Source organism: Pterocles gutturalis, unplaced genomic scaffold, assembly GCF_000699245.1.
Source record: "Pterocles gutturalis isolate BGI_N339 unplaced genomic scaffold, ASM69924v1 scaffold15908, whole genome shotgun sequence".
NCBI lineage: Eukaryota > Metazoa > Chordata > Aves > Pterocliformes > Pteroclidae > Pterocles > Pterocles gutturalis.
Genome location: NW_010120760.1, coordinates 24,666 through 51,870, shown reverse-complemented (window position 1 = coordinate 51,870; position 27,205 = coordinate 24,666). Strand labels below are relative to the sequence as shown.

Below are 27,205 nucleotides of genomic sequence, written 5' to 3'. Positions count from 1 at the left end.
CTGGTGCTGAAAGCAAAACAACGCTAGGAACTGGCGTTTTTCTTGTTCTGAAAAACGGTACCGCTGTATTTGGAGTATCGGTAAATTCCTTAAAGACGTGTGACAAGGGGGAATGAAAGCGCTGCGAGGGGCTGCAGCCCGCAGCTGGAGACTGAGACACTGAGAAATGCGGAACCGGGAGCCTGCTCGAGTCCCCGAGTCGAACTGCTCTCTTGAGCCGCAGTCTTCAAGCTGGCCCCACAGCCCGCTGCACGTTGGTAAAACCCCGCTGACCTCAAGAGCAACAAGCCCAGGCTCGCCCTGGAGTCCTGCAAAGCTCAGTCTCGGGTACACTGTGCAGGGCTGCAGGAGGTCAGAGCGCTTGCCTTGGGCAAAAATCACACCCTGGCTCTTGGACCCCCAAACTGTGTGTGTTGGGTTTTTTCTCCTCAGTAATTCTGTGTCATACCTGTCAGCCCCAGCGAGGTATGCACTGCTTCCTCTATGTTCTCTCAAAACTGTGACTTGGCATTTACCCTATGAGCACACACCCGCCTTGCGTTTCACCAAAGACATAGCCTGGAAAACCTCACCTGGCTACTACGGGTCAAGTTCTCATTTCTGGTGGTACCTGAAGCTGCCACCTTCCCACAGCAGACAAAGTAAAATAAACACCTGTAAATATGTCCAAGAAAATAAAATAAATGTCTGTGAATATATCCAAGAAAGTTCAGATCTAGACATATACATACATTTGGAAGTCACGCTTCTTACAGTAAAGAAATGATGAAAATTTGTAGTACTTAATGTGATTTGCAACAAATTTATTTTCATAGCATTTGCACATGGTCAGCTTTTAACTTAAAAACATAATCAACAAAGAAGAAGCACCAGAATGATTTAAAACACATACAAAGGTACAAGCAACTCAAGACACCAGGATGTTTAATGCCTCAGTTATCATGGTGTGTATTTTTAAAGCATTCTTCACAGCCAACAAGCACTTGAGTCTCAGCAACACAGACCACAGAAGGAAATTTCTAAGCTGAAGCATTTCCAAATGTTCCTTTAGGGGGACTGTAAACGGCATGATTCGCCTCCCTAAGACTGTCCCCTAGCAACGATTACAACCATCAACAAAGCTCCACCATTCATCTGCTGTCTGAAGTGTGAGTTGCTGAGGGATGGGAAAAACAGAATTTACAAGGTTACAATACAAGAGTTAAACTCATGGTAATCAGGAAACGGTTTTTTCTTCTCCTTTGCTTGGGACTGTCATTTAGCAGCTTTCTTGTAAATATGACTCTACTGTTCATGAACCAACTTCTCAGCTATGAAGCAAGTTAACTTTAAATAGACTCTGGAGCTGTAAACAACGGATGCCAGGAAAAAAAAGAAGGTGTCCAGCAGATAGCTTTGCTCCTTGCAGTATCTGATTCTGAAATGCTGGTTTTGATATTGTTCATTTTATTTGGACAAAGGTGGTAAATAAAATGTATTAGGGAAATCTGAATTAAAATAAAAAGAAACAGAACTATGTGTGCTACCAAAACTCAAACAAAAAATTGAAGTATTGGCCTGCATGCCTTAGATTAATCTGAATGCAGGGGGGCATGCTCGTGATTTACAGAGTCCCTGTGTCTGGTATCTGAAAGAAAACATTCAGAGAGAAACTGCCAGAAAACCTGGCATTAACCTTTGATACAGGGTGGGATGTTCATTCAGTGCTGAAATTTAATCCAGCTGCATATGCCTCTGATGAGATTAACATAACACAGACTCTAAAATAGAAGAAGAGGGAGTTCAGACAGAGTATCTCATAAACATCTGAGTCCACAGAAGATAAATACAGTCAAATACATGAGGCAAAAAATAAAGTTAATACTGATCAAAAGGTATGGGGAGAGGATGAAGGAGCAGCAGTGTTCTACAGCTCTTTGCATTAACATGAAAGCAAGGCCTGAGTATTCGCCTCCCAGGCAAACACAGGAGCGATGGCATAACCTCCTTGATTTGAGCCCTTCAGAGAAGCAACGAGTGCCACAGCAGCAGAGGAGTGCTCATGAGCCTGAAAGAAAAGAGAACAAATTAATTAAACTTAGACCCGTAAGCTAAAGAGGTGCTAGAAACAAAGGCTGGTCATGGTGATCCGAAGGGGTGAGCTCAGGTACAGGAGGGAGGAACTACACGTGCAGTGAATTGGAAAGCTGTCATTTGAAGCAGCAGCAGAGAGGGAAAGGTGTTTTGTAGCTTTTAAGGGCACGATAGGGCCTGGTCTGTGGAGAAGGTGATTACTGAAGAGGCAAGGACCAACATAACTGTGCGAAGGCTTGGCAACCTTATCCAAATGCTTGGGTTCTCATCAAGGCACAGAACATAACCAAGGCAGATGATTGCCATGTTTGTTCCTCAGTTTCTCTCTCTTTGGCAGGAGGTAAGAGAGGAACTACCCCAGCAGTATTAACTGGGAGGCATGAGATGAGTAGAAGAACCAATAGGACCACACTAGGGACTGTTACTCGTCACTCTAAAGGGAAAAAGGGAAGTATAGAAAGAATTAAAATATATTGAGTGGAACATCTTTTGATTACATTAAAGATTTAATACTGATGACTTGAAAATACTTTCAGATCCTCAGTATCCATTCCTGTCAATCATCACTAGCAAATGTCCTTATAAAAATAGAACATGATTTTGAAGATCCAATGCTTTAGGGAATTGTTGGTTCTTCAGACTGCTGTTTTGGTGTTTTAGTTACCGAAGAGCATATCAATATCTATACTGATGACATTGGGGGCTATGTAACAATAACAGGCAAGCACAACCAAAGATTTTATAAGCAGTTTTGGCAAGTACTTAGGCTGGCTAGGAGCTGAAGAAAAGTGTAAATTCACGTTCAAGGAAAACACTCCAAGGAGGAGAAGTTAACAAAGCCTCAGCATGGAGGTAGATGACAGCAGGGCTGGGACCACCACCTCAGATATCCACCGAGAGCCATTTCTTGGAACAGTGAGCAATGTGGGGGATGGGGAAATTTGTGTCTGTGCTACCTGCTCAAACAGCACCCCAAATTCACTTCTGTGTGCAAGTCAAACAGATGCAGGAAGAATTTTAAGAATTTGAGGAACTAATGAAATGAAAGGCTTCAGTGTTGAGACAGAAGTCACCCAACTAAGGTTGTCCAGTGATAACCCCAAAGCAGAGGTTATAGATAGCTGTTTCACAAGAACATACTAATAACTGGTGATCAGTGGTTTACATACCACGTGCACTGACAATGTGCTGAAACACAGAAGGTGTCTTGAATTCTAGTTGAATTATGTAAAAGTTTAATATTTAGAGAAGGTCGATGTGAACAGAAAATGACTTTAAATCACATGGGCTTGGCTTGCACTCTCAGGAGTTGGAGTATGTTTCAACTACAGGTGCTTGAGAGAATTTTTATTTGCATTGTAATACCTGTATTTCACAGATGCTGTACTGACTGTAAACTCACTGTAGAGCATGCAAGGACTCTACCTTAGCAAGATTACTGCTCAAAAGCCATCCTCTTTCTTGCCTGTCCTCGTACTCTGTTGCAAGATCTGTAGGCAGATTATCAATCAGCATAACTCAGTTCTCTCGCTATTTGATGTAGTAGTAGCTGGGGTGTCCAAAAAGCACAGAGAGAAGTTGTAGTGATTGTATTCACTACACTGTACACACTGAGGTATCTGACCTGCATCAGCCATGTAGCCATATTTTGCTAATATTTTACAAAGGTCTGTAGAGTACTGCAAGCTGCCAGGCACATTTTTCTATTAGCAGCACCCTAAACCAGCCATAATGTATTATTACTGCAATAGAGGTAGGCCTTGATGCTCAGTGAGAAAGGTCTATCAAACAACCAGTTATTAAGAGTGTGGTACATGGTGACACAGTAGACCACATCTCAAACGTTTGGGTAATGGCTAGAAATAGAGGAGGTGGTGATGTGAATGGTTTAGCTGCTGACACTACTTGCAAAGTGTCTGTAATTGCCAGGTACAGCTCTGGAGGAAGACAGGCAAGCTGAAACTTCCTTTTACATTTGGAGCAGGTAATTGTAAGGACTCCTCAAAGGTGCCAGTGAACTACAAATTCAGGTCTTGTGGACTAAGATGCTTTGCTGTTCTGGTGAGCAGTTTCATGCCCTGTTATAATATGCTGAATGTGGCATCTCCTATCTTGGGGGTCTTTTGGTATTCTGGATTTTAACAGCCATCACAGCTCTCTGTAGCTGTCTTTTCAGAGCTCTACAAGAGGCTTCCAAGGGCACTCTGGTAACCACCTGGCTTATTTTGCCTAGTTTTTATTCATCACTAGCACGTGCAGATCCCTTCCACAAAGAAAAAGGAGTTCATTTTCCACAGTCTGTGGACATTTGTCACTACACTTGCAGTGCTCTAAGTAGATAGCCTTAATTCCTGAAGTAATTGATCCCTTTAAGAGGGTCCATATATTTACGCATGTATTTATTTTTCCTTAAAATTATGTAATTAACAGCAGTCCTGAGTTTGAGTAATATAGCTTCACTGGGAAAGTAAGTTGCAAGACGAATAAGATTTGTAAGAATCCATTGAGGACTAATTCTAGTAATCTCATTAGGGGTGATACGATCAAAATAAACACATGCACAAATCTCTGTAGAATTTCTGCCGTTGTTCTGATGTTTATGATAAGAACCAAGAGAACTTGCAGTCTATTACAAAATTGTTAGCACATGGCTAGCATAATGGCCCAATGATAAAAAGGTGATTTGTCTTTTGATGGAGATGCTGTAACTAAGCTGTGTTCTCAGGTCTAGTGTGGCAGACATAAGGCTTTGTTATTCCTAACTTTGATAGCGACATCAGAAAAAGGTCCCTCCTGTTTTTGGATATCAAAAGAAGATATGGCTGCAGGTATCAGAATGACCCACCTCTTGCAGCTGGATTGCCAAAGACTGGCACCTTGCTTCTCCCTTACACTACCTGCCCTGCAAGTGGTCTTTCTCCCATCTTGACCTCTTTGAGTCTGTCTCAAAAGGCAGAAGAGCAATAGAGTTATTAGGTGTGGGGAAAAAAAAAAAAAAAAAGGGATACTTGGGCAGAACTTGACCCAAGTTGTACTCAGGGACGAGGGGCTGAGATGTGTTCCCTGTAAGGCACTTCACCAGGCACCTCATCAGGCACCAGTGTTGCCAGGTTATGAGGCAGGAGTGTATTTTTCCCTGGGGTCACAATCGAGCATCCTTACAGTACCAACAGGCTGCAAAACACAGCTCACAGTTCCATACTAACTACACAACTACCACAGCCGTCTTCCTACACATGATGTAGCCACAGTCATGGATCTCTCGGCTGAAGAGTTGTCAAGATAGATTTGCATGCAAACACACCATGCAAATGTTAGCTCTTTCTCACTACAAAATTAACATGAATTAGATATCATTCAATCAGGAAAATGAAACAAACCAAATGTGTGGAGTTCAGATCCTAGAGGCTTGAGTCTAGCTTAGGTCACTGGTGTCAGGCATCACCTCACTCTACAGTGAGGAGGTCTTCTTTTGAATGTCCAAATACAGAAAGCTCATCTTATTCACCCAGCTGAGCAAGAGGAAAGTCTGAAGGTCAGCTAGTTGGGTACTCAAGAGGTTCCACCTGTTGTCCTTTTTGTAACAATGAACAATGAGGACTGTGGTCATTCTCAGCCATGCAAAAACATCTGTATGGTCCTGATGGACAACTGTATCAAAAAATAAATCCCACAATACAACTGGTCTAACAACATACATGCATCTCCACACTTGGTTCCAAATGACACATGCTCTAAAGATGAAATACTGCCTATATATTCAGATAAAGATATGGTGAGCTATATAAATACTAAGAAAATCTGAAATGTGCTTTATAAAGAGCACACAACACATATGAAAGCTTCTGAAGATGGACAAACACTTGTTTTGACACCACTTGCAAAGTGTCAATAAAAAAATCCCATCAGTCCAAAGAAAGATCTAGAACAGAACAGTTTCTTAACTCATACCCTTTTTTTAAATATCCATCCCTTCTCACAATCCCACTATTTCCTTTTTTTCCTGAAATGTATTTCAAGATTTCCATTAATACAAAAGTGAAAGTCACTGGGCAAGAGCATACCCACCACTGTCCCCAACTCACCTACTTCCTGACTACTTCCAGTAGTCCAAGTGTAAGCATTTCCTGTCAGGCCATGAGCATTAGATCTCTGGGAAGACAACTAGCCATCTAACAACAAGTTAAACACCATTAAAAGATGTGCAGCTTAATATTTTACCAGTACATTAAGGGCTTCATAAAAATGTAAGTTAAAAAATATACCTACTTCCATTATTATTTTGACTGAACCCAGTAACCTAAGGATAGTATTTCTTCTGTTAAATGTAAATGTAATGCTTCAAGTACTTGAAGTCCAAAATCCAAGATTCCTAGAAGTATTATGAAAGTATCTGAAAGTTTAAAAGACTGCAGCATCAAACATCACAAGATCAAGCACTTGTTAGCTTATGGAACACAAAAACTATCAACAAAAATGTTCCTTTGACCAACTCAGAATGACTTCCTGAGATACAGCCCAGAAGACATGAAGATGACTAATATGGATACATTTTGAGAGCTTTATGCTCAAGGAAAGTCTGACAGATTGGGGAGGATTTAAATTCAGGCTAACGAAGAAAACCTGCAAAATTATATACTTCCTTGTTACAATGTCTGCTCTGACACCAAAGTTGCAAAAATCAGGTTTCAGACAGGTAGCTGAGACAGCATGGGCATTCTCATTCTGCAGTGGAAGATGGCATCTGGTTTTGTAGTGACCAAGTGCTCAACTCTTGCCCGCTCTGTAAAATTTATTGTGGAGAACTGCCCTGTCACAGACAGTTCAAATACATTGTAAAATCTCAAGCTTGGAAAGTGAATTAAAATGAACTTTGAGGAAAAGATAGCTAATTATTTTTTCTCTAATGCACACTCTTATTTAAATCTGAAGTTACTGGTATGTATTAATAATGTCCAAGCACAAATTCTTTGACTTTTGTAGTTAGCATAAAATCTGCCATGCAACCCACAATTTTCAGGAACAAAGGATGTGATCATATATGATCCAGCCTTGTATTTTCATTTCTCTTATTTCTATATGTCTGTGATACATTAATGTGTAACATCACAATAGTTGCAACACAGGTGCTTTGAGCATCCAAAAGGAAATCAACTCTAGAAAACATAAGTAAAAAGAGGTTTCTTGCAAGCAAAGGAAATGAATAAACGCCCCTTCACAGGAAGCACTGCTGTGCAATCAAAGCCATCTTCTGTAAAAGCAAAAAGGAAGCAGGATAAAACATTTAGTTTCAAATTAATAAATAACACTATTTAGATTTTTGGAAAAACGGGAAAGATTGTAGTAATTGAGTTAGACCCACAGTTTAATTGCTGTTTTTCAATTGAGTATTATAATAAATTTCAAAAGATGGTAACATTCTACAACCATCTTTGATTCACCAAAACTGGTATTCCAAAGGGAATCAGAGGGGTTTTTTTTCTTTAAAAAAAATACTACTAATGCCATTTTCCTTTAGCTTTAATGATTTCTTTTTTATTTTTGTAAGTCAAATGAATCAATATATTGGTATTCCTAAATCATCCATCTTGCATTTTGATGAGTTAGTCTACTGTCATTGTTCTCAGTTGTGAAATTTCAAAGTCTCTTTGGAATACTAATTTCATATCTATAGGTTTCAATTTTTTTATTCCATCCTATTTCCCTGAATTTTTTCCTCAAGACATTTGCTAATGTAAAATTTAATATAAAATATTTAGTCAGAAAATAGTATTGCTTTTATGCACATTGTGGTAAGATTATTTTTTTCCAATAAAAACTATACCATCTTCATAAAATCCTAAACATAGTAAGAACTGTGATGCAGAACAAAATTACACAGGGTGAAACAGGTACCAGCACAACAGTGAGATTATATTACATCAAAAAATTTTAATGGTCCCAAATATATACTCAACAACTAAGCATACACTCAGGGGGGCAAAAAAAATTATGACACAAAAGTGACCACATCTAGAATTCCACTCAATCTTTAATCAAGAAGGGACAAACAAATCCCCCACTTCCAAAAAAAAAAAAAATCTGCAGTTTAAAGGGCAAAGGGAACAGATTTAAAAAAAAAAAAAAAAAAAAGGAAGCTTTATATTCAGCCCTCCCCCGTAGAGGTTTTTAAAACCTGTTGTAGCTTGACTAAAATGTTCAGAATGTACGATTTCAAAGGCAGGTCTCTTTTATACAAAGAAACTGCTGGCATTCTTAACTAGTGAAGAATTATGGCAAAAACTGCCTTTTCTTCAGAAGTCTCATACATGGTCCAAGAAAGCATATTCTGATTGTAGCAACTGACCAGCCAATCCAGAGTTCCGCTAACAAAACTCCTGCCCTGTTGGCTTTTTTTGTTTGTTTTCCATTTCCTTCCCTGAGAAAAGGGCAACGTGTGGTCCAAGCTGGAGATCTCAAAGGCATAAGTCTTTCCCCTATGCGAAATATTTCCCCTTCTTCTGCTTCTTTGAATTGGCACTTGATTGGCAGAAATCTGTTTGTATAGGTTGATCTGTGTCACACACAGTAATTCACAAAAGATTGCTGCTTTGCTGTGTGTTTTTTGTTTTTTGGAAAAAATGTCCTTCCCCCAGCTGGTACTGTTCTTCAGCAGTTGCCATTATGATGACTCCAGCTTTGCTTTCTTTGACAAAGGTAAAGTTTCCTCCTTATCTTCATCTTCATCATCTTCTTCATCATCATCAGGATAATCTACAAGCCCAACGAGGCCTCCCTACAAAGACAGACACAATTAATTAAGAAAATGTTTGCACATTGATAATTTATGTCTGTATTGGAAAATTATGTTTGCACTGACTATTGCCATAAGGGTACTGATTCATGAAGCTTTGAATAAAATGAAACAAAACAAAAATAAATCCTTTAGTATGAATGAAAATTATATTGTCTGAAAAATGTTTAAATGAATAAATCTAAAATGGGGTTTTACCTATCCAACTGGATAGAAATTTTTCTTGTTGCAATACTCGGCTACAGCTCTATCTGTAAAGATTTAAATTTTATTTTTAAGGAGCACGCTGACTGCAGCAACGAGCAATCTGGAAACACTTCAGAAACAAATACAGAATATCCTTCAACTTGAATTTTTCAGTTATGATACTTTTAGAACCAGTCTGTCTTCACAAAAGCTAGTTTAAATATGTAGTAACTTTACTATTTTTTTGTATAATACAGCTGAATGAAGTGTACAGGTTACAAAATTTAAACTACCTGGCAACTGAAAATGAAAGCGTATTTATTAATATTAAAAACTCCCTTGTACTGCACATAACCACAAATTTTAAGATTACACAGCTCCACGCCCATGAAGTGGCATGAACTTCAAAAACTTCCTCTAACTACAGTACATGGCAACTTCTGAAGCTTAACCAGCATCTGACTACAACGGCAGTTACTGGTACTTCACTCAAAGATCGTACTGATGGGCATCCAAACCAGAAAATTTCAGCCAACTATATACCAAAATACAGCTCCATAAACAATGACACACATTCTGTACAGTCACATACAACATGAGTATACTATGCATAAAACAACAGGATCAGATAATCACTGAAAAACCCGATTTCCACACTGCTTCTAGTTTGCGACTGTGGCACACTTATAAACCGTGTATGTTACACTGGAAGAAGGTAACTTATGCCCGAATCCACGAATGGTTTTTCAGCGCACTGCACATTCAGTGTAACCTGAGCATTTTTCTTTTGCCACCACAACTTGAAATTTTGGAGCCAACACTATATGCAGTATGTTCCATATGTAAAGACTCCATTTCAGATCCAAGGAACTATACTGTCTGGGACAGAACACGCCTCCAGCAGAAATACAGAATAAACTGAAGTAAATGACAAGCCAATTCTACCCCTTTTAAAAAGTGCTGGACTAACTACTGTATTTTTTAAATAAATGAAATAAATCTGTTTCCCCTTCCTCCACAGAAGGAATCAGAGGAAGTGTCACTTAGTTCTTCCATCCGCCAAACTCTTCTCACTGAGGTGTTTTCAACAGAAGGTAATCCAAACACAAGTCACCTTTGACTACAAGAAAGAAAAGAAAACCTGAAACCCCATCTGCCTTTACTAGAAGTTAGGTGAAACAGGTAGTATGACAGTATTAAAAAAAAAAAAAAAAAGGATGAATCAAAGCTATTCTGAGGTCACCTGAGAACTGAGATATGCACCTGACCTTTCAGAAATGGAAACATTTGTTACAAAAGTAAATTCTCATGATCTGAACTAAGGGGTACCAACACTACCTTATCTGTGCCCCAGTGCTGAGAAAACACCAGTCACTTTATTTCCCTGACTTGGTTTAAATAGAGTTTTAGCCAAAAATCTGATTAAATCCAACAGTGTCCTAAAATGCATTTAAAAATGCTGGGTTTGGATATTCACTGCAAGTTACACTAACTCTTTTAAATGGGCTTGCTTCTTTTACTTCAATATGTTCCAACCCAAAACTATGTTAATTCAAAAGGTAAAAAAGTAATGCTAGGATATTAAAAATTGTTTACATTTTGGCTTACAACAACCCCTCCATAACACAAGTTATTTATTTCACATGCACCAGTTATATAATTCTGAACAATATTAAAAATGGTAACAGTAGAAATTCACAATGGGGGTGGTGGGACATCATGGAGTCTGTCAAAATTTGTCAATGTTTCTGAAGTATTTCTGTATTTCTACCTGCCAAACATCTCTCTGCAATTTAACAACAGTACAGTGTTGTCTGTATTTCCCAGTAAAGATCACTGCAAAGAGCAGCTAGTTGAATGCTTCATACTTTAAGAATTTGGGCATTAAAAGAGTCTGGGCTCTTACTTTTTTTTTTTTTAATATATATATACATGTCAGATCTCCTTGAAAATCCTGAAGGCCAGACAAAAACTACACGCAAACCAGACAGTCCATCACTGCTTAACATGTCAGAATTCACACAAACCTGAAAGATATGCTAAAGTAAATTCCTAGTCTGTAACAATGAAGTCAACCGATGTCCATTCAAAATTACCTTAGTTGTAATAGCTGCCATCTGAGATGTGCTTTTAGAAACTGATCCTGGAGACCCAGGGGACCCTGGGGATCCAGGAGACCCTGGGGATCCAGACAGATTACTGGCAGATGACTGGCTGGTAAGGTTAGATTTTGTACCACTGGAAAAGGAAAGCTTGAAACTTGGGCTCTGACGACCTGAAAGGTTAGTTTTCAGAAGAACCTCCTTTTCTTCACTCTCTTTTACTGGAAAGAAAAAATAAACACAAAAAATCCAGAAGTATAGCAATATTACTGAGCAAAACATTTTGTTACAAATCATTTTACTGTGTGGGAAGAGGCTTAATACTTTATGTACACCTTGGTGAAGTGAGTCATCACAGACTTCTTCATACTACTACATATACTACTATACCACCTGGCAGCTGTTGTCATCAGCCAGGAATGAACACTTCCATTCTACCAATGATATCACCTGAATATTTACATTAGGAATTTTGAATTATAAACCTGAATAAAATACAGGAAAACTTGACTATCAGCTAAGATTGCTGATTACTTAAAGCATTTGAATTACAACAATATTTTGTATCACTCTACTTCTACAGACAACAAAACTTGTTTTGAAGGGGTGATCCACCAGCTTGGCGTCACAATTTCAAAATCTAAGAGCTTCAGAATAAATAGATGCAAATCCTTCATTACAGTAGGACTAAAGAATACAAGTTATGGCTTCTACATAAGCTATATGGCATTCTTCTTCTCATCACTTACATTTTTTCCTTTCCATGAATTTACTGATAGGGTCCATAATATCTTCATCATTTTTAGTTTTGTCAGAAGGGGGCACCACTGCCTCTCCATCTTCCATATCATCTTCATCAGTATTAAACCACATTTCCTCCTCATCCTCCAGGGTTCTTGCATCCCTTCTGTATCTATGGTTTCTCAAAATGGAGCGCATGCTGCAGAACAGTAAGTTTTAAAACTTTTGATTCAGAAAACAACTTGTATTAATAACAAAACTTCTATTCAACATTTACACTGACAGCTTACAGATACAAATATTGTAGGAGCAGTAAAAATATCAGCACATCATTCTGTAATGTGAATCTTTGTATTTCCAAAGTAAATATAATTAAAAACTCTTATTTGTAAAGGACCAAATAAAGTACAACTCTGCTGCTGATAGCACATTCAGACTACTCGTCTAAAATTCTGTAGCTTACAAAGAGCACTATTAAAAGTAATTTTAATAAATGTCACTAAAGTATTGCATTCAGGCTTGGTTTAACAGTTTGCACTGATAAGTTGTAAAACAAAAAGCATAGAAAATACAGACTTTTTTCCTGAAAATACTTTATAACTCATCATTATCTGGGGTCGAATGTGTTAAAGAAATAAAACCTACCAACCCAAAACCTAACTTAAATATGACTCCAGTTTAAAATAGATACATTAGAAAGACAGCTATCTCTTTCTGCCACATCCACCTGTTAAAATTTTTGGTCAATATTGAGTATTTGCCATTCTTCAGGGCCTCAGATAAAAAGTGCTACGTCTCCCTCCCCATTTGATCTATTATTAGTGTTGGTCTAGTTCAGCTCCACTTTCCTTTTCTTTTTTCTCACAGCAGCAGTATTACAGCCTTGGAGGGCAGGGACAGTGATGTGCACCCTGAGGAACAGGGGGAAAAGTGGAGGAGAGGTTGAAAACACTCCTTTCATTACTAGATGTTGATTCTAACAGTCAATTTCCAACAAAAGTGTGAAACCTTTGACAAATTTTCGGTAGCGCTTGTTCAAAATTTACTGGCCACAATGTAAGTCTGAAATGTAATGTTTTTCATAAAGCCTTTGCTACTGGAATAAAAAATGTTAATACTACAATCTGAGCTTATTCTATTTAGAGAAAAGGTCTTACATTACAGACTTCAAGAAAAAGCCAGAAAGGAAAAATTAGGAAATTACAAGGTATTAAATAAGAACACTAAATGTACTTTTAAAAATAAATCTAAATCTGAATAATTTGCTTGCCAAGACTATCATCTGGATCTATACATAATGCATCATTTTATATTGCATTTAAATTCCAGTTCTGCTCATAGTGCAAAGCTATTACTTAAGCCACACTCTTCTGAATACTTTTGTGGCCCATATCAACAAAATTTTTGCCCTCCTTCCTTACTGAACTATTCTTTGCTAAAATGTGTAAACAGATTCTTTTTATTTTTACATTTTATTAGGTCTGGGGTTTCACTTAAGAAATTACATAGACTGTGACAGGGCTTGTGCAGCCACTATACAAGACGTACGAAGAAGGTAAAGACTGAGCTGGTTGAGCTACAAACCTCTTGAAGCTCTGTTGGATAAACTCATGCGGCGCAACTATACACAATCACTTAGTTCAACTTAAGCCAAGACTGATGTTTCACTTATTATACTGAATGGGCATTACTGAAGGAAGCAGCTGGGTGTTCTTTCCAACACATGCATTAGTGTCAGAAATGTAGGCTTGACTTTCACAGCTGTTTAACTGATAAGCTTACCTGAAAAAATAACATCATCTCACCTGTAAAACATTAGTGCCCAGAACTACAGATCCCACACATAACCAGTATTTAAATTTTTTCAAGAGTAAGAAATATCATGTCAGGAAATAAAATAACTTAAAAGTCTGAAATTTCAAGATGTCCTAGTATGACTAATCAGTATTAATTTTTCCACGTGTTTTCAAACCAACTCAAGACAACAGAACAGGAACAGATCTTGCTAACAGGTTCTTAAGAGTCACTCATCTATTCACACATGCAGTCCATTTTGTTTGAATGAAACTACACATAAAAGTAATACCATTTTCCAAAAAAATAAATGGAGTAGAAAGTCTACAATTCCTATTTTTGTACACCCTAACCTTTTAACCTACAGTGACTGCGTAGTAAGGAAGGGAGCTTTTGCTCTAGCAAGCAGGAGTGATTCAAGTGTTACATCAGTTTGTTTTTTACTCCATCAGCAAATCTACCAGTGACATAAAATCATCCTCTGAAAATGTCTTTGTATATTCCCAGTCATTTTGGTAGAGCTTATCTAAATATCTACTCCCACAACTAACTAAAATAAAAGGAAATCTGATATGAATTTTTGAAGGAAAATCCACAGAATGGTAATTCACAACTGAACAATCTTTTGAATCAAACAGTGGAAATCTGTTATTTAAGAAAATGAACTTCAGTTACTTGATAGGCTTCCAACCTCATTACAATAGCGTATATAAGTTCAGGATACGACAACTTCGCATTATTACTGGGGGTCCAGCGACTAAAGTTAGCTGAAAGCTGAACAAGAGTTTGAAGCAACACATCTACAAATTAAATTTTTAATCAATTAAATTCAACAATGCCTGACATGCAAGCAGGACCAAATTATTTACATTTCCCATTATTACAGAACAACCTAACAATATTCCCAAAAATAGAATTAAAGCACTAATATACTAACAAGAGCATTTAGTGCATTCTACCTGTCAAGTTTTGGATTATCTTGTCTTTCCCTTTGTTGCTCAAATCGAAGTTTCAGTCCTTTGAATGTTTGCACATAATCTACATCTTCCAGTGCCTTCCAGTAATTTTCAATTACATGAGCTGTTAATGATTTTATATCTTCCTACAGGAACGAACAAACATAAAGTGACTTATTTTCATTCAAATGAATTTCTGTAACACAATATAAAAAGTAACTAAGATTCATTTTAAACATTCCATAGGAAGCATCATATTAATTAGTTTATGCAAAAATTAGTATTATGCATATAAGCGTAGCTGAAAATCTAGAGCTTCAAATATTTGATTATCGAAACAGGCATAATAATAGCAGCAATTTTCTAGCAATATCTCCTTCAAAACACATGAACAGAACCTAAAACTCAGTTAGGAAATCATATCAAAACCAATTCTAAAAGGTCTTTCCCACTGTAACTTATAAATATGTTTATATTCATAGATTAACTGATACCTGTTGTAAACAGCCAATTAAAAAATGTGTTTATGAGATACAGACCTAGCATTCATATTCTTTCCTCGCTGCAAATAAGTTATTTATGTAAAAATAATTATTCAATGCATTTATTTTTAGGATGAGAAGGAGAAAGATACTTTTCACCAGAAACTAACACCATGTTTTTCCTTTATGGCCATACAGTGCTGGTCAAGGTCCCTTACAAAAAACTCACAACTGTTCTGCTACTTCAGTTTAGTGTTGTGGCTGCCCAAAGGCACTCTAGACAGCTGAGACTAGCACAGGTCTGCATACTGCAGCACGAAAATTGCTCTCGTGCATTGTTTTGGCATTCTTAGCACTGCACAGCCCCTCGAACACACTGCAGAATAAACACTTGAATTACCATCCGCTATGGACAAGCAAAGCAACATAAATCTTAATACACTGGTTATTTTCTTTTTTGATTATATGCTCAAAGGTCACCTCTTATGAATGGTAATGCATCAGTAAAAACAAAAGCACACTTTTTTATTTGATCACTTTAAGAATAAACCTGAATGCAATAAAATTGACAAAAATATTTCCAGTACCAAGTAGTATTCTGGAAATGCAACCTGAGTATCTATGTGAAAAGGAGGATAAGAAAATAAAAGATGATTTATTTCCTCACAGCATGAACTGTAGAATTGGAACACAATCCCACAGACCACTGAAAGACTGCAGCACAAAAGTCAGTGCCACCTATACAGATTAACTTTTTTCATAGCTTGAAAACATTTTTTAAATCAACTCTTCCATGATGATCAAGTCATCTCAGTCTTGAATCCCAACTTGAGTCCCAACTCAAAGAGGAAGGTGATCAGCACAGAAGATTTCCAGAGGTGACAAAGCCTCCTTTTTTCCTTACCCACTTAATCCTCCACGACTGCCTACACCCTAGGTTGGCCCTGCTTATCACATTTACAATCTATACAGCATCTTGTCAGAATCTGGATGCAGACAACAGTGAGGAAACAGTACTGTGCAGACAGCCAAATCGGCATCAATATTTTAAGAGACTCCCCATGGAAGGGACTTGATAGCACTCCACTAATATAATAAAAAAAGACTGATATATCTTTGGTGTATTTCCATATTCTGTTGAATTGACATTACAGAATACAACTAAATTTCATGTTTTTGCAGCAGTAGTTTTCCAGTGATGTTCCTGTTATAACAGGCCCATCCAATCTGCACGATGAAACTTGATTAGTGCTGCCTTTGCAAATCCAGGTACTGTCAGTACACTGAGTATCACGTGAATTTAATTTTCAAGTCACAGTACTGTTTGAATGTAAGAATGAACATGTATAAATATGTAATTGATATAAAAGAAAGTTCACTTAAATACAGTATCATATGGTCATATCACTATGAGACCATAACTTAGGGAACAAGAAAAAGAAGAGTCTTGAACTACAACGGTAAACAATACAGTAATTATCTTCAGTATATAAAAGCACTCACCACTCTGATAAATTCAAACATCTCTATTATGGCAGAGTTCATCAGATTATAACGGGAACCATTATTTAGAAATGCTTTGACCACAGGTTCAAACAAAAAACTTTTCATTATGTAACGGTTGTAGAATTCATCCTTCAGTCCAATTATCTTTCTCTTGAAACGAAGTGCACCTGAAACAGAAGTGTTGTCAAAATAATTTTTAAATTTAAAATAAAAAAAAAAACTCAGAAATTACTCAGCATTAGTTAGGGCAATCTGCAATCTCAGTTCTTATACAGCATTACATTATTAGGACCAGGTAATGCATTCCGCTATTCTCTCCTTCTCAACAGTCTTGACTATACTGCTGAAGATTACTTATATATTTTACCATAAAGAAATCCTCCGTCATAATTGTACAAGTGAAACCACTTGTTTACTGAAGAAATAATATACTACTGTTTAATTATATTACTACTAACATAAAGGTATATTTTTGATTTTTTAAACTACTTATGCCGTAGTTGAACTGGGAAATTTGCTTATCATTCCTATTTTTCAAATGTAAGTTTGATCACATTTAATCATCCTGTGAAATCCTATTTGTTTAGGATGCAAATTATCTAATTTTAAAATTCGTAAATGATATTTTCTTCACAAAGCAAAGACTTAATTTACATCCATTTTAAAAGCTCCTTCTGAAACTCTGAAGTGTACACAAGTACGTGAATGTCCATGCATAAACAGAAAGCATGGTATCATCTCGCTATAAAACAGCACATTTTGGTTAGCAACTAGGTGTACATGAAAAAAGTTTAGTTTGGTTTTAGAACCCTTGAATAAGGTGATTCAGTTATAAATGTAAAAGTTACTTATTGTATAGTACTGCTCAGTCAACTTTAGGCTTTGTTTTGCTCTATGTGCTTGACAGAATTGTGGAAAAAAAATCTCTTACTTGTTTCCAGAATTAAGTCACACTTCTTTGCTATTACTGTGCTGAACATGGTCAAAAAACTACCAGACTTTGAAGAGCAGCACACTGAACTTCCGTGCTGTTCAATGCAGTCAGATAACTGTATCTCTAGTTAAATACCTCTGATAATTTCTACTAAAAAAAAAATTAAAAAATCTAAGCTTACAATGGTTCTCTTGGGATATTCAATACTGAGATACCATCTTCTCAATTCAACTCTACATTGAGATTAAAAAAAAAATCATTCTGCTTTTTAGAAAAGACATCTATAAATGCAAAATTATCTACTAATACTAGCTGACATCTATAAATTGGCATAAGAAACACAAAGTATAACAGTAGAATTTCTGTATTCAGCCACAAATTGTCATGATCTGTGAACAGCTTTCTTCCAGCAGAATGAGGATATGTAACACTTCACTTTTATAAAAGACTAGTTTATTCTTTATCTTTCAAACTTACACAATGCCAAGAAAGCATGCTTTGAGGCCATGAGAACGAGTACTCTTCGCAGGATATCTTTGTTAATGATATAGTTCTTTATGTGATAAGTATGATGTTCTACACAGAAAGTTAGCAATTCCAGTATTAATGCCAAGAGTTGGGCTGTCTGAAAATCATCTGTAATAAAAAAAAAGGAAAATAATTAAATATATGTAGGATATTGCCTTCAGAAGCTAAGTCAAAATATCCAACTGCAGTCTGGTATACATTTTCAAGTTCTTGTGCATCCCCACAGTTAGTTTACGGAACATGCTGAAGTATATGTTTAGTCTTTAAAATAAAAACTGAACAAGCTTGTTATGGACTGAGTATTTTCTATTTATACAGATATGTCAGGAAACCTTCCTAAACTATAGAAACAATTACATTTTGATTGTCTTAAATCAGTGCTTGAAGGTTCAGAGAATACAGAACTTAACACTAGTGCAAGCAGTCAGGCTTATTTAACCAAATCTCATTATGTCTATAATACAAAATATTGCCCCATATGCAGTACCTTGACCAAGTCTGTACCAAAAATGTGATCTATTATGCCTTTTAACAAAAATAATATGCAAGAAATATCCCAGGCTCTTTTAATACTTCTATGACACAATCACATCAGCATATACAAAACATAACTCAAATCCAGCTTTTAAGTAGACAAATAATAAATTTAACATATGTTAGTTTTAATCTTTTTTTTTAAAAGGTGTGCTACCTTTTAAATAAATGTTGCAAGATTGTTGACCATTAAGGAACACAGGTATTTCAAACAGTAAAAATCTTACTTCCAATCCATCTGGAAGCCAGCTGAAATAGATAATTTAACTAATCCCTTAGAAATCTACACAATAAATTAAAAATTTTAGAGAACATTTATCTATCATTTACATACCTCCTTTTACATCCATTTTGGATGTTATACTATTAATAAACAAAGAGTACTGCTGCTAGTAGCCAGCAAGAACAGTTACTTCATCACTGATCTCTGCTTTCTTAGTCTGATGTAGAGCCAAGACCCTCAAATTCAGCACAGTAATACACAACGTCTCAGTGGCAATTTTCCATCCTCTGTAGTAATCCCTGACTTTAAAAAACATTTATGCACATTTACAAGTCTATGTCACTGAAGAGCCCCATGAGTTACTAAAAATTATACAAATATTTTAACATTTGCTGAAGTAAAAGCTGCAGCAAATGCTGTTAAGTTCTTAAATCAGGTCTCTCTGCTGAGTTATATACTTACAAATTATTAAAATGATTAAATAATGAATCAACATTTTACTTTGAACTATGTATCATATTCTCAGATACTCTTTAAGACAGAAAAGGTACTTTGACAGCTATTCTGCTTTAAACACTGACATTCAAGAGCCTTGATGTGCCCAACATTCAGAGCAGCATTACCTTTACTAGGCTTGTCCTCTGTGGTATTGGCCAATAAAGGGGCTGTCAGCACATGCATACAATGTTTGTAGAAGAAACCCAGGAACTCTGTCTTTTCTGTTTTCTGAAGAAAGAAAAAAAATTATATATGTAACACGTATCATCATATACTCTAAAAAACCAAATGTAATTTCATGTGAAGGTATTTACTTACATTGGCAGTGGCAAGCATATTTTCTGGATCAACTAAAGTACGAAGCAAACCCATGAGTAGCACTGCCCCTCCAAGTTCTGGATCTGTGTCACAAATCATGTGTTCTATAATGAGGTTAATGAGTAATATATCCTAATGGGGAACAAAAAAAAAAAAAGTTAAAAAAAATCAATTCTAATGCTACTCCTTTGCCCCAAATATGAAACTATCTTCTAAAAGGGTTACCACCTGGTTAAAAATGTTTCTCTATCAAAATTCTGTAAAAGGTAAACAACAACTAAACTAATAAAGCCCTTTCTTAACAGAAAAAAATTAACTTTACGTGCCAGTGACACATTCTGGTCAGTGGTTCAACAGTAAGAAGGCAAGCAGTGAAAAAGAACCTTTCAAAGCAATTAAAAATGGTTCTGAAATGAATCTAATTTAGAATTAAGTCTGAACTGAAATGTGAAAAGATAAAAAGTACAGAGGCAGATACTTAACAGTCTCAAAATTCAACCGATTTCTGGAAGTGTTTTCAGAGTACAGAAGTTTTAATTTGTATCCCCCTTTAGAAAATATACCAAGAGTTTTATTTCCACAAGCATACACCAGTGATTTTTATCATGCTATCGAACTTGGTAAGATTATTTTCACCTAAAAATAACCTCAACACGTGTGTGCAGAAAACAAGAACAACATATAAAAGTAGAAAATAATATTTACATTTAGGAATCTCTACACTAAAGTTGCTTATTAGCACTGTCCCCCATAGAAGAGGACAGTCATCCAATGCAAAAGGCTGGAACCACCAGCGATACTCCCTGTCCCAGCTGCCCCTTTTTTCCGATACAGAAGTAGCAGCACCAGCAGCTTCCCGTTTTCTGTCACGTTTTTAGCAGATACAAGAAAAAGCATTAACTGAATTCCTCTATGGAAAAGGCAGCATGATGTTTTTTTCCTGACTTTGAAATACCTTCCTTACTACTGGGTGTGTGCTACCATCCTGTATTAATCAGCTACTGAGGATCTTTGGGAAATTTAAACCTCTGCCAAAAACTGTTCTTAAATACTTAGGACCATAATTCCACTTTCAACATGTGTGACAGTAAACTGAACACAGGTTTCTTACAAGTAAATTAAAAACACATGTTCGTGTTAAGATCAAGACTGAAGATTATATTTTGCATTTTAAGAGGTCATCATTCAAACACATTTTGTTTTGTTTGTAAGATAGCTAACCAAAACGGTGGCTTATGGTAACTTGTTTTACTTTACATGCAACCAAACAAGAATATGGGAACAGGCGAATACTCATCTCACCTAACAGAACTTTTAAAAACATGGTAGTTAAGTATCCTGTAACCATCATGACTATATTCCATATTTCTTCAGAACTAGGGCTTGTCATTTCACAGAGTTGTAAATATCAAAGAGTAATTTCAAAAAACAATACACACATATCTGGGGACCCTCTACTTACGTCATCATTCTGCTGCGCTTCCTGCATGACAAACTCTCGTACCATGGATGGGTTGTATTCAACCAAATATGAGAATATATCAGTGGCTGCACTTCGTACTTGTGCATCATCCATACCCTGGAAAAGTCAAATTAAATCACTAATGATTCCTTGGAAGAAAAGGCTTAAATGGAATGAAAACCAGAAAGCATACAGCTTTTAATTCTTACTTACAAGTCATATCTAACTACTACTAAAACTGCATTCTAGAATGAATTGACTCTAACTTCTTCTTTGTACATTTGACAACTGTTGGGCAATATAAATTTTATTGTTTCCCTGCCCTTTGGTCTACTTCCCTGTTTTCCTACTTAATTGTACACCAAGAAGCATGTAAAGACAGAAAAGTAAATGAGAAAATAAAAATATAAGAACACCAGGGCACCTACCAATGCCATATTGTAACTGCTTTTAAAAGCTGTACAAAAATATTTTAAATGTTCTGAATCTCAAGCTACAAGACAACGAAACAAACACCTCAGAAAACCATGTGACTGAAGTTTGGCATACTTACTTTAAAAAAAACCCAACACTCTCTCGAGATAAACAATCATCACAAATAAAATCAGCTGACTCACCAATATGACTTCTAGCGCTGGCAGTATGCCCATATTTGACAAGGTTTTGAAAAATGCATCTCTGTTTTGAGGTTGCAATGTTTGAGAGAATGCACAAAACTCTTTCAGAAAATTTACCTGAAAATCAGGAATATACTGGTTAGTAATTAAAAAAGATGCACATATCACTTTGTTGTAACTGTCCCTTTCATGTGTATTTTACAGATTTCTTACCAATTCCTGTCTTTTCTCCTCATCTGTGGCTTCATCTGTTAGTTGTGCAAACAAGTCTGTCAGAAATTTTTCATCTTCCTACCAAGACAAAACAAAGCCATTTGTTTATTTGACAATAGCAAAAGGCATCCAAGTAAACCATGCCTCCTGCAATGAAGAGAACATATGCTTGTGTGCTGTAGTTAATCATACCAGCATCAACTTTCTAATTCAATTTCCATGGAAATTAATATGAATCTTGTTTTTGAGCTTTTATCATGTTCAACACCACCCCGCCCCCCAACACTTCATTCTCAGTTACTATGTCCATGCCTTGCCTCTTGGCTGTCCTTTTTTTCTATTTTCTGCTGCCATTCACATCATTTTGTTTATGACCTCTTCTCTAACTTCCTTCCCCCTTGTCACATGCCCATCCCCGCAAACCACACTACAATACTCCTGCTTCAAATGTTTACATATTTTGACAAACATGATCTCCCACTTAGCCCTACATATACATACATCCTTAGAATGTCAGGAGATCTTTACAGCAGAACTAAAGCAAGGATACAACAAAGGGAGAGCTGACTAACAGCAGGAACAAGGTGAGATTCTTTTCCCCCAATGTTGTGAAAAAGGTGAATTCTAGAAACCAAATCAAAAACCATTCCATTATCTTTCATGCAAAACTTAGCAAAACTGCAAACAGCAGCCAACACATTACAAACATGTATTTACACTGAAAGCAGTAGCAATACTTAGCTTCCCATAAACTTTACAGTCCTAACAACTAGAAGATTATTAAAACAGAAATAAACCTTCCCTCATCCTTTCCCCAATATTATATAATAATAAGACAGCACTTGCTTGAAAAATACACCTGTACATCAGATATGAATAGATTTTTTTTCAAAAAGCTGCCAGAGTTTTGTTTCTTGTGAAGTCTGTAATACCACATGCGGTATCCCTCCATCCCAAAACCACAGTGCTACAAACCCAAGTTGCCTTGCTTATGTTTACACAACATAACACAGAACCAGGAAAGTACTTCAGATAGATCTACATAAACTTTCTTATATTGTAAAAATTATCTTGGTACCTCACCCAGGCTCACCTTGCAGCCTTGCTGAGAAAATGAATACCTCAATTCTGAGAGCACACCATGCTAATGCAGCTGTATTTTTGTCACAACCCAACCCAAGATCTCTACATGGTATTGCACAACATAGATAAACCCAAAATAGGTAGTCATGAGCTACTAACCTACAAGGCATCTCACTCTGCTATAAGGTAAACCCTATATTTAGGATATGTAACGTTTCTTCTTGTCCGATGCTGTGCTGTGTTGCTAACCTGACCCAATGGTCTAGGGATAATGAACAAAGAACGATTTCCGGATGCAATTTCAGGTGCTATTTCTGTGACTGCTTCAAAATCATCACAAAAAGAGATAGAGGAAGCCTCATTTGAAGTTTAACAAAATTCACTCTGGAGGATCAAGCACTGGAAATGTAAAAGTTTTGAGTTTCAGATTTCAACTGCCAAATACGTTCAAAACAACTATTAAGGTCTTTGATTTCAAGAGACATAACCTTAAGCTGTGATGAAAGAACACAAGGATGTTTCTTTACCTGCTATCCAGCTGTTACATGACTTGGTAAGTTTCTGTTCTAATACCTAACTTGTTAGACACTACAGGTAACATAACTAACCCACAGCAGAGATACTGACATACTTGTTTACTGAAATAAAAAACCACCACAAAACCAAAAAATAAAACATAAAACCCAGCTCTTTTGAAGAACATGCACATTATTCTCCATGATTAGCAGTGCATTTAAGAAGAGGCTACATAGTTTGCTTTCATTTCTCTTTCTGATATTTTGATCAAGATGTAAAACTAATCACACCTATCAAAACTATTGAGAAGATGCATGTTTATCCCTGACTGGAAAGTGTAACTCCTATTTCCATTCTCACTGTGAAATGAACTTTTCACCTCCTTCATAATACCTGACAGTAAGCGCATTTAGGCAGTCTCATTCCAGATGCTTAATTAAAGGTAGACAGGTTGTTATCGATGGGAAAAACCCCAACCCTCTCACATTTATAGAAAAACTGTGATTGCAATAAACATTCTAAATACAAGATTCTCTTTCTCAAGCTGTAATATTATTGACAAGGGCAGCATATCTAAAGATTCATTCCTGAATAACACTACCAGAATCTATGGAAACGCAGTCTGAGAGCAGAGTTCACATATTTTAGAAGTCGCAAAACACCGACACTGAATGCACAAGAATTGCATAAGCTTACAGATTTTTTCTGACTTTTTTCCAACTTGCAAAAATCTCTCAGAATATGTCTGTGAAGTGAACACAGTACAAATGCATAATTCCTTGCAGTATCTAGCCTCTTCATGCAAACAAGTATCAAAATCCATTTGGATGTATCTTAGAAGCTGTGAAGGTCACAACTGTTTTCCAATAAAACAAAATTGCAAACGATAGTTTACAAGGTTATTGTAGAATTTAGCTATGTTCTCAATGCACAGAAATGATTAAATGTGCAATAAACTATATGTATATCAAACACTAAGTATATTGATTTATACCTTTGCAAGATCTCAGTAGATGCTCCTAGGAACCTTTCAAAGTTCATGAAGATAAAATTAGGCCAGGCCATCTACTCACTCAGCCATGTATGACTTTAAAAACAAGAAAACCCACAAAGTAGGACCACAAAAAAAATACACTATCTACATTTGTGATTCACCTTTCAAAGCAGCCCCCCCTCTTCCTCCAAAAAGGCACTTAAGCATTTTTCAAAAACAGACCTCTAAACAAGAAAACCCACAAAGTAGGACCACAAAAAAAATACACTATCTACATTTGTGATTCACCTTTCAAAGCAGCCCCCCCTCTTCCTCCAAAAAGGCACTTAAAAAAGCATTTTTCAAAACCAGACCTCTCTTAAATATAATTAACTTTCAGTTATCAGATACTTCATGTCTGTGTTTACAGATAAATGATGAAAAACATCCCTTTCTCAAAAAAAAAAAAAAAAATCCAAGAAACTCAATGACGCCTACGCTGGAGAAAGAGTATACTTTCCATCCTATTTTCCAATTCCATATTGATTTTACGCAGAAATAATATTTCGGTCCAGAAAGTGAAAAGTTTCATAAAATGTTACCAGCAAACAGAGAATTATAGCTTCAAACATACGTTCCTTCCTGCTACCACATCAGAAGATTTCATAGTTTAACATGTTTCAGTGTCCTTTATCTCAGACTGCCTCCCCACACATGCCTTTATTTGCTACCAACAAGCTATTTCCACTTAAGACAACACACTGAAACAGCAGTGGGACCCACCTGATCACATTTGGAGTTTCTGTACATATTGAAAAATCATTTTCTACGATGACAAAGTTAATCTCAGAAATAACTAGCATGCACTACTTGCAAACTTCTTTCACTAAGTCATTTCCCTAGAAAGTGGCATTCTTTTACACTTTATTGCAAGGTAAATTTTGCTGAAAGTAAATCTCTAGAGCTATTCCTGAGCCAACTACTACAGAACAGTAGACTGGCAGGAAACGTTCTAATCCTAATACATTTGGGCAAAATCATCAACATGCACTGACACAGTTTTTCCTCTGAAAGAACTACAGATAGTTTTGTTTACATCCACAGGTTTCTGTTAAGAATAAGTAACTATCTACATATAAATCCAGTAAAACATCCAGATGTACCTAAATGCTGTCAATTTTTTAGTTACTGAAAAAAGAGGAATAGGGACTATCAGTAATATGATTTCTGTATTTTAAAAAGTTGGTTTACCAGTACAGTAATGCCATGTGATCACTGCTCTACTAGGCACATAAGTTAATTTAGCATATATCAAATTTTCCTCTTCCGCTCTCCACTTTCCTGAAAATAAAGAGACTCAGAAGTCTAAATGCACATACTCAAAATTAATCCTAACAATGTTCTGTATTCTGGAAGATAAAATAGACAAAATTACCACAGGATCTTGCTGGCAAAAAAAACATGCCAATAAGAAACGGGGGAGAGAACAGGAGGAAACAGTGTTTGCTCACTCTATGGCGCAGTTTTGCAAGTTTTTGTTTTTTTAAGAACTAGTTAATAATACAAAGGGAAAGAACTGGTGGCCTCCAGTGTGAACATTAGTATATATTTTTAAAATTGCAAAAAAGCGTCATATAAAGTAAGAAACACCACTTACCTGTCCCACCCCCACTCTCAAAAATTGGCGAACTCCATGTTTCACCAAGGTTTCTTGGTGGCTACATCTCAAGACTAGAACAGGCTGGAGCCCAAGCAGTAAGAGCACATTAGGAGGGGCTGAAATTGGAAAAAAAATGTTATACACCTCTTTCATATCTTAGGTACAGAGAATCATAAAACCCATAATTGAGTAGGTTTCCACAGCAGTTAATTCTGTAGACTGGAAATACTGGTATTGTGCATTTACTATCCATCATGACCAACAGTATCTACATTAATGAGATCTTGATGTAGTTACTTAAAATGTCAGACCTTAGACAATTAAATCACAAATCACTTCAATTTCTCAGAAAAGCCCACCAGTGTAAGCATTTTTATAAAGATACGGGAAAGCTAACTTCAGTGAAGGAGGAGGGAGGAATACAGTTCATAACCCTAACTGCCAAAGGTGACCCATTCTCTATCTATGGTTTTACCACAGAATGAACAAAAATGAACTACCTAAGAAAGCAAGATCATGGAAGCAGGTATCTTCCATTACTACAGATTTTTTTTTTAAAGATGTCCAAAATCTCTCCTAATAAAGACAAAATTCTTAAGAATCAGCATATCCTTATTTACAGAATTCACTAGGAATCATTGAAAAACTGACACTAAAAGTCAGTGACCTTTAATGACCTTAAAAGTCCTATCTTGACACCAAATACCTTAAATAAGAGTCACCCAGCCTGTCAAAAAGCACAAGGCACAATCTACACAGTCTTGTACAAATTTCTAACCACTTTTCTGTAACTAAGGTATGGCTGAGTTAATCCTCGATGAGGGTATTGCAAAGTGCCACTTTAGTTAATACACAGCCTGACATGAAAAAGGCTCTTCAGAGCTCATTTTTTTTTTATCCTGGAGGTAACAGTTTTTCTTGTCCTTTCCTTCAGTCAGTAAGAGTGAAAAGAACAGAATATAAAACTCAGTTATACACGCCACTGTTGCAGTGTGTCACAAGATACCAGCTCC

General features: G+C 36.5%; 1 protein-coding gene across 1 annotated transcript in view; it reads right to left on the bottom strand.

The window, feature by feature from the left end:
• Positions 1-8,088: 8,088 nt before the first annotated feature.
• The window catches only part of SMEK1 (SMEK homolog 1, suppressor of mek1 (Dictyostelium)), a gene marked incomplete at its 5' end in the record, with an annotated part of 43,198 nt that continues 24,081 nt past the window's right edge, over positions 8,089-27,205 (bottom strand). The window contains 11 exons of the mRNA XM_010077013.1: positions 8,089-8,848; positions 11,149-11,375; positions 11,904-12,094; positions 14,649-14,791; positions 16,631-16,800; positions 18,045-18,203; positions 19,476-19,578; positions 19,669-19,800; positions 21,131-21,247; positions 21,748-21,864; positions 21,961-22,038. Coding sequence (XP_010075315.1) covers positions 8,735-8,848; positions 11,149-11,375; positions 11,904-12,094; positions 14,649-14,791; positions 16,631-16,800; positions 18,045-18,203; positions 19,476-19,578; positions 19,669-19,800; positions 21,131-21,247; positions 21,748-21,864; positions 21,961-22,038 — 1,551 coding nt within the window. The remainder of the gene's footprint in view (positions 8,849-11,148; positions 11,376-11,903; positions 12,095-14,648; positions 14,792-16,630; positions 16,801-18,044; positions 18,204-19,475; positions 19,579-19,668; positions 19,801-21,130; positions 21,248-21,747; positions 21,865-21,960; positions 22,039-27,205) is intronic.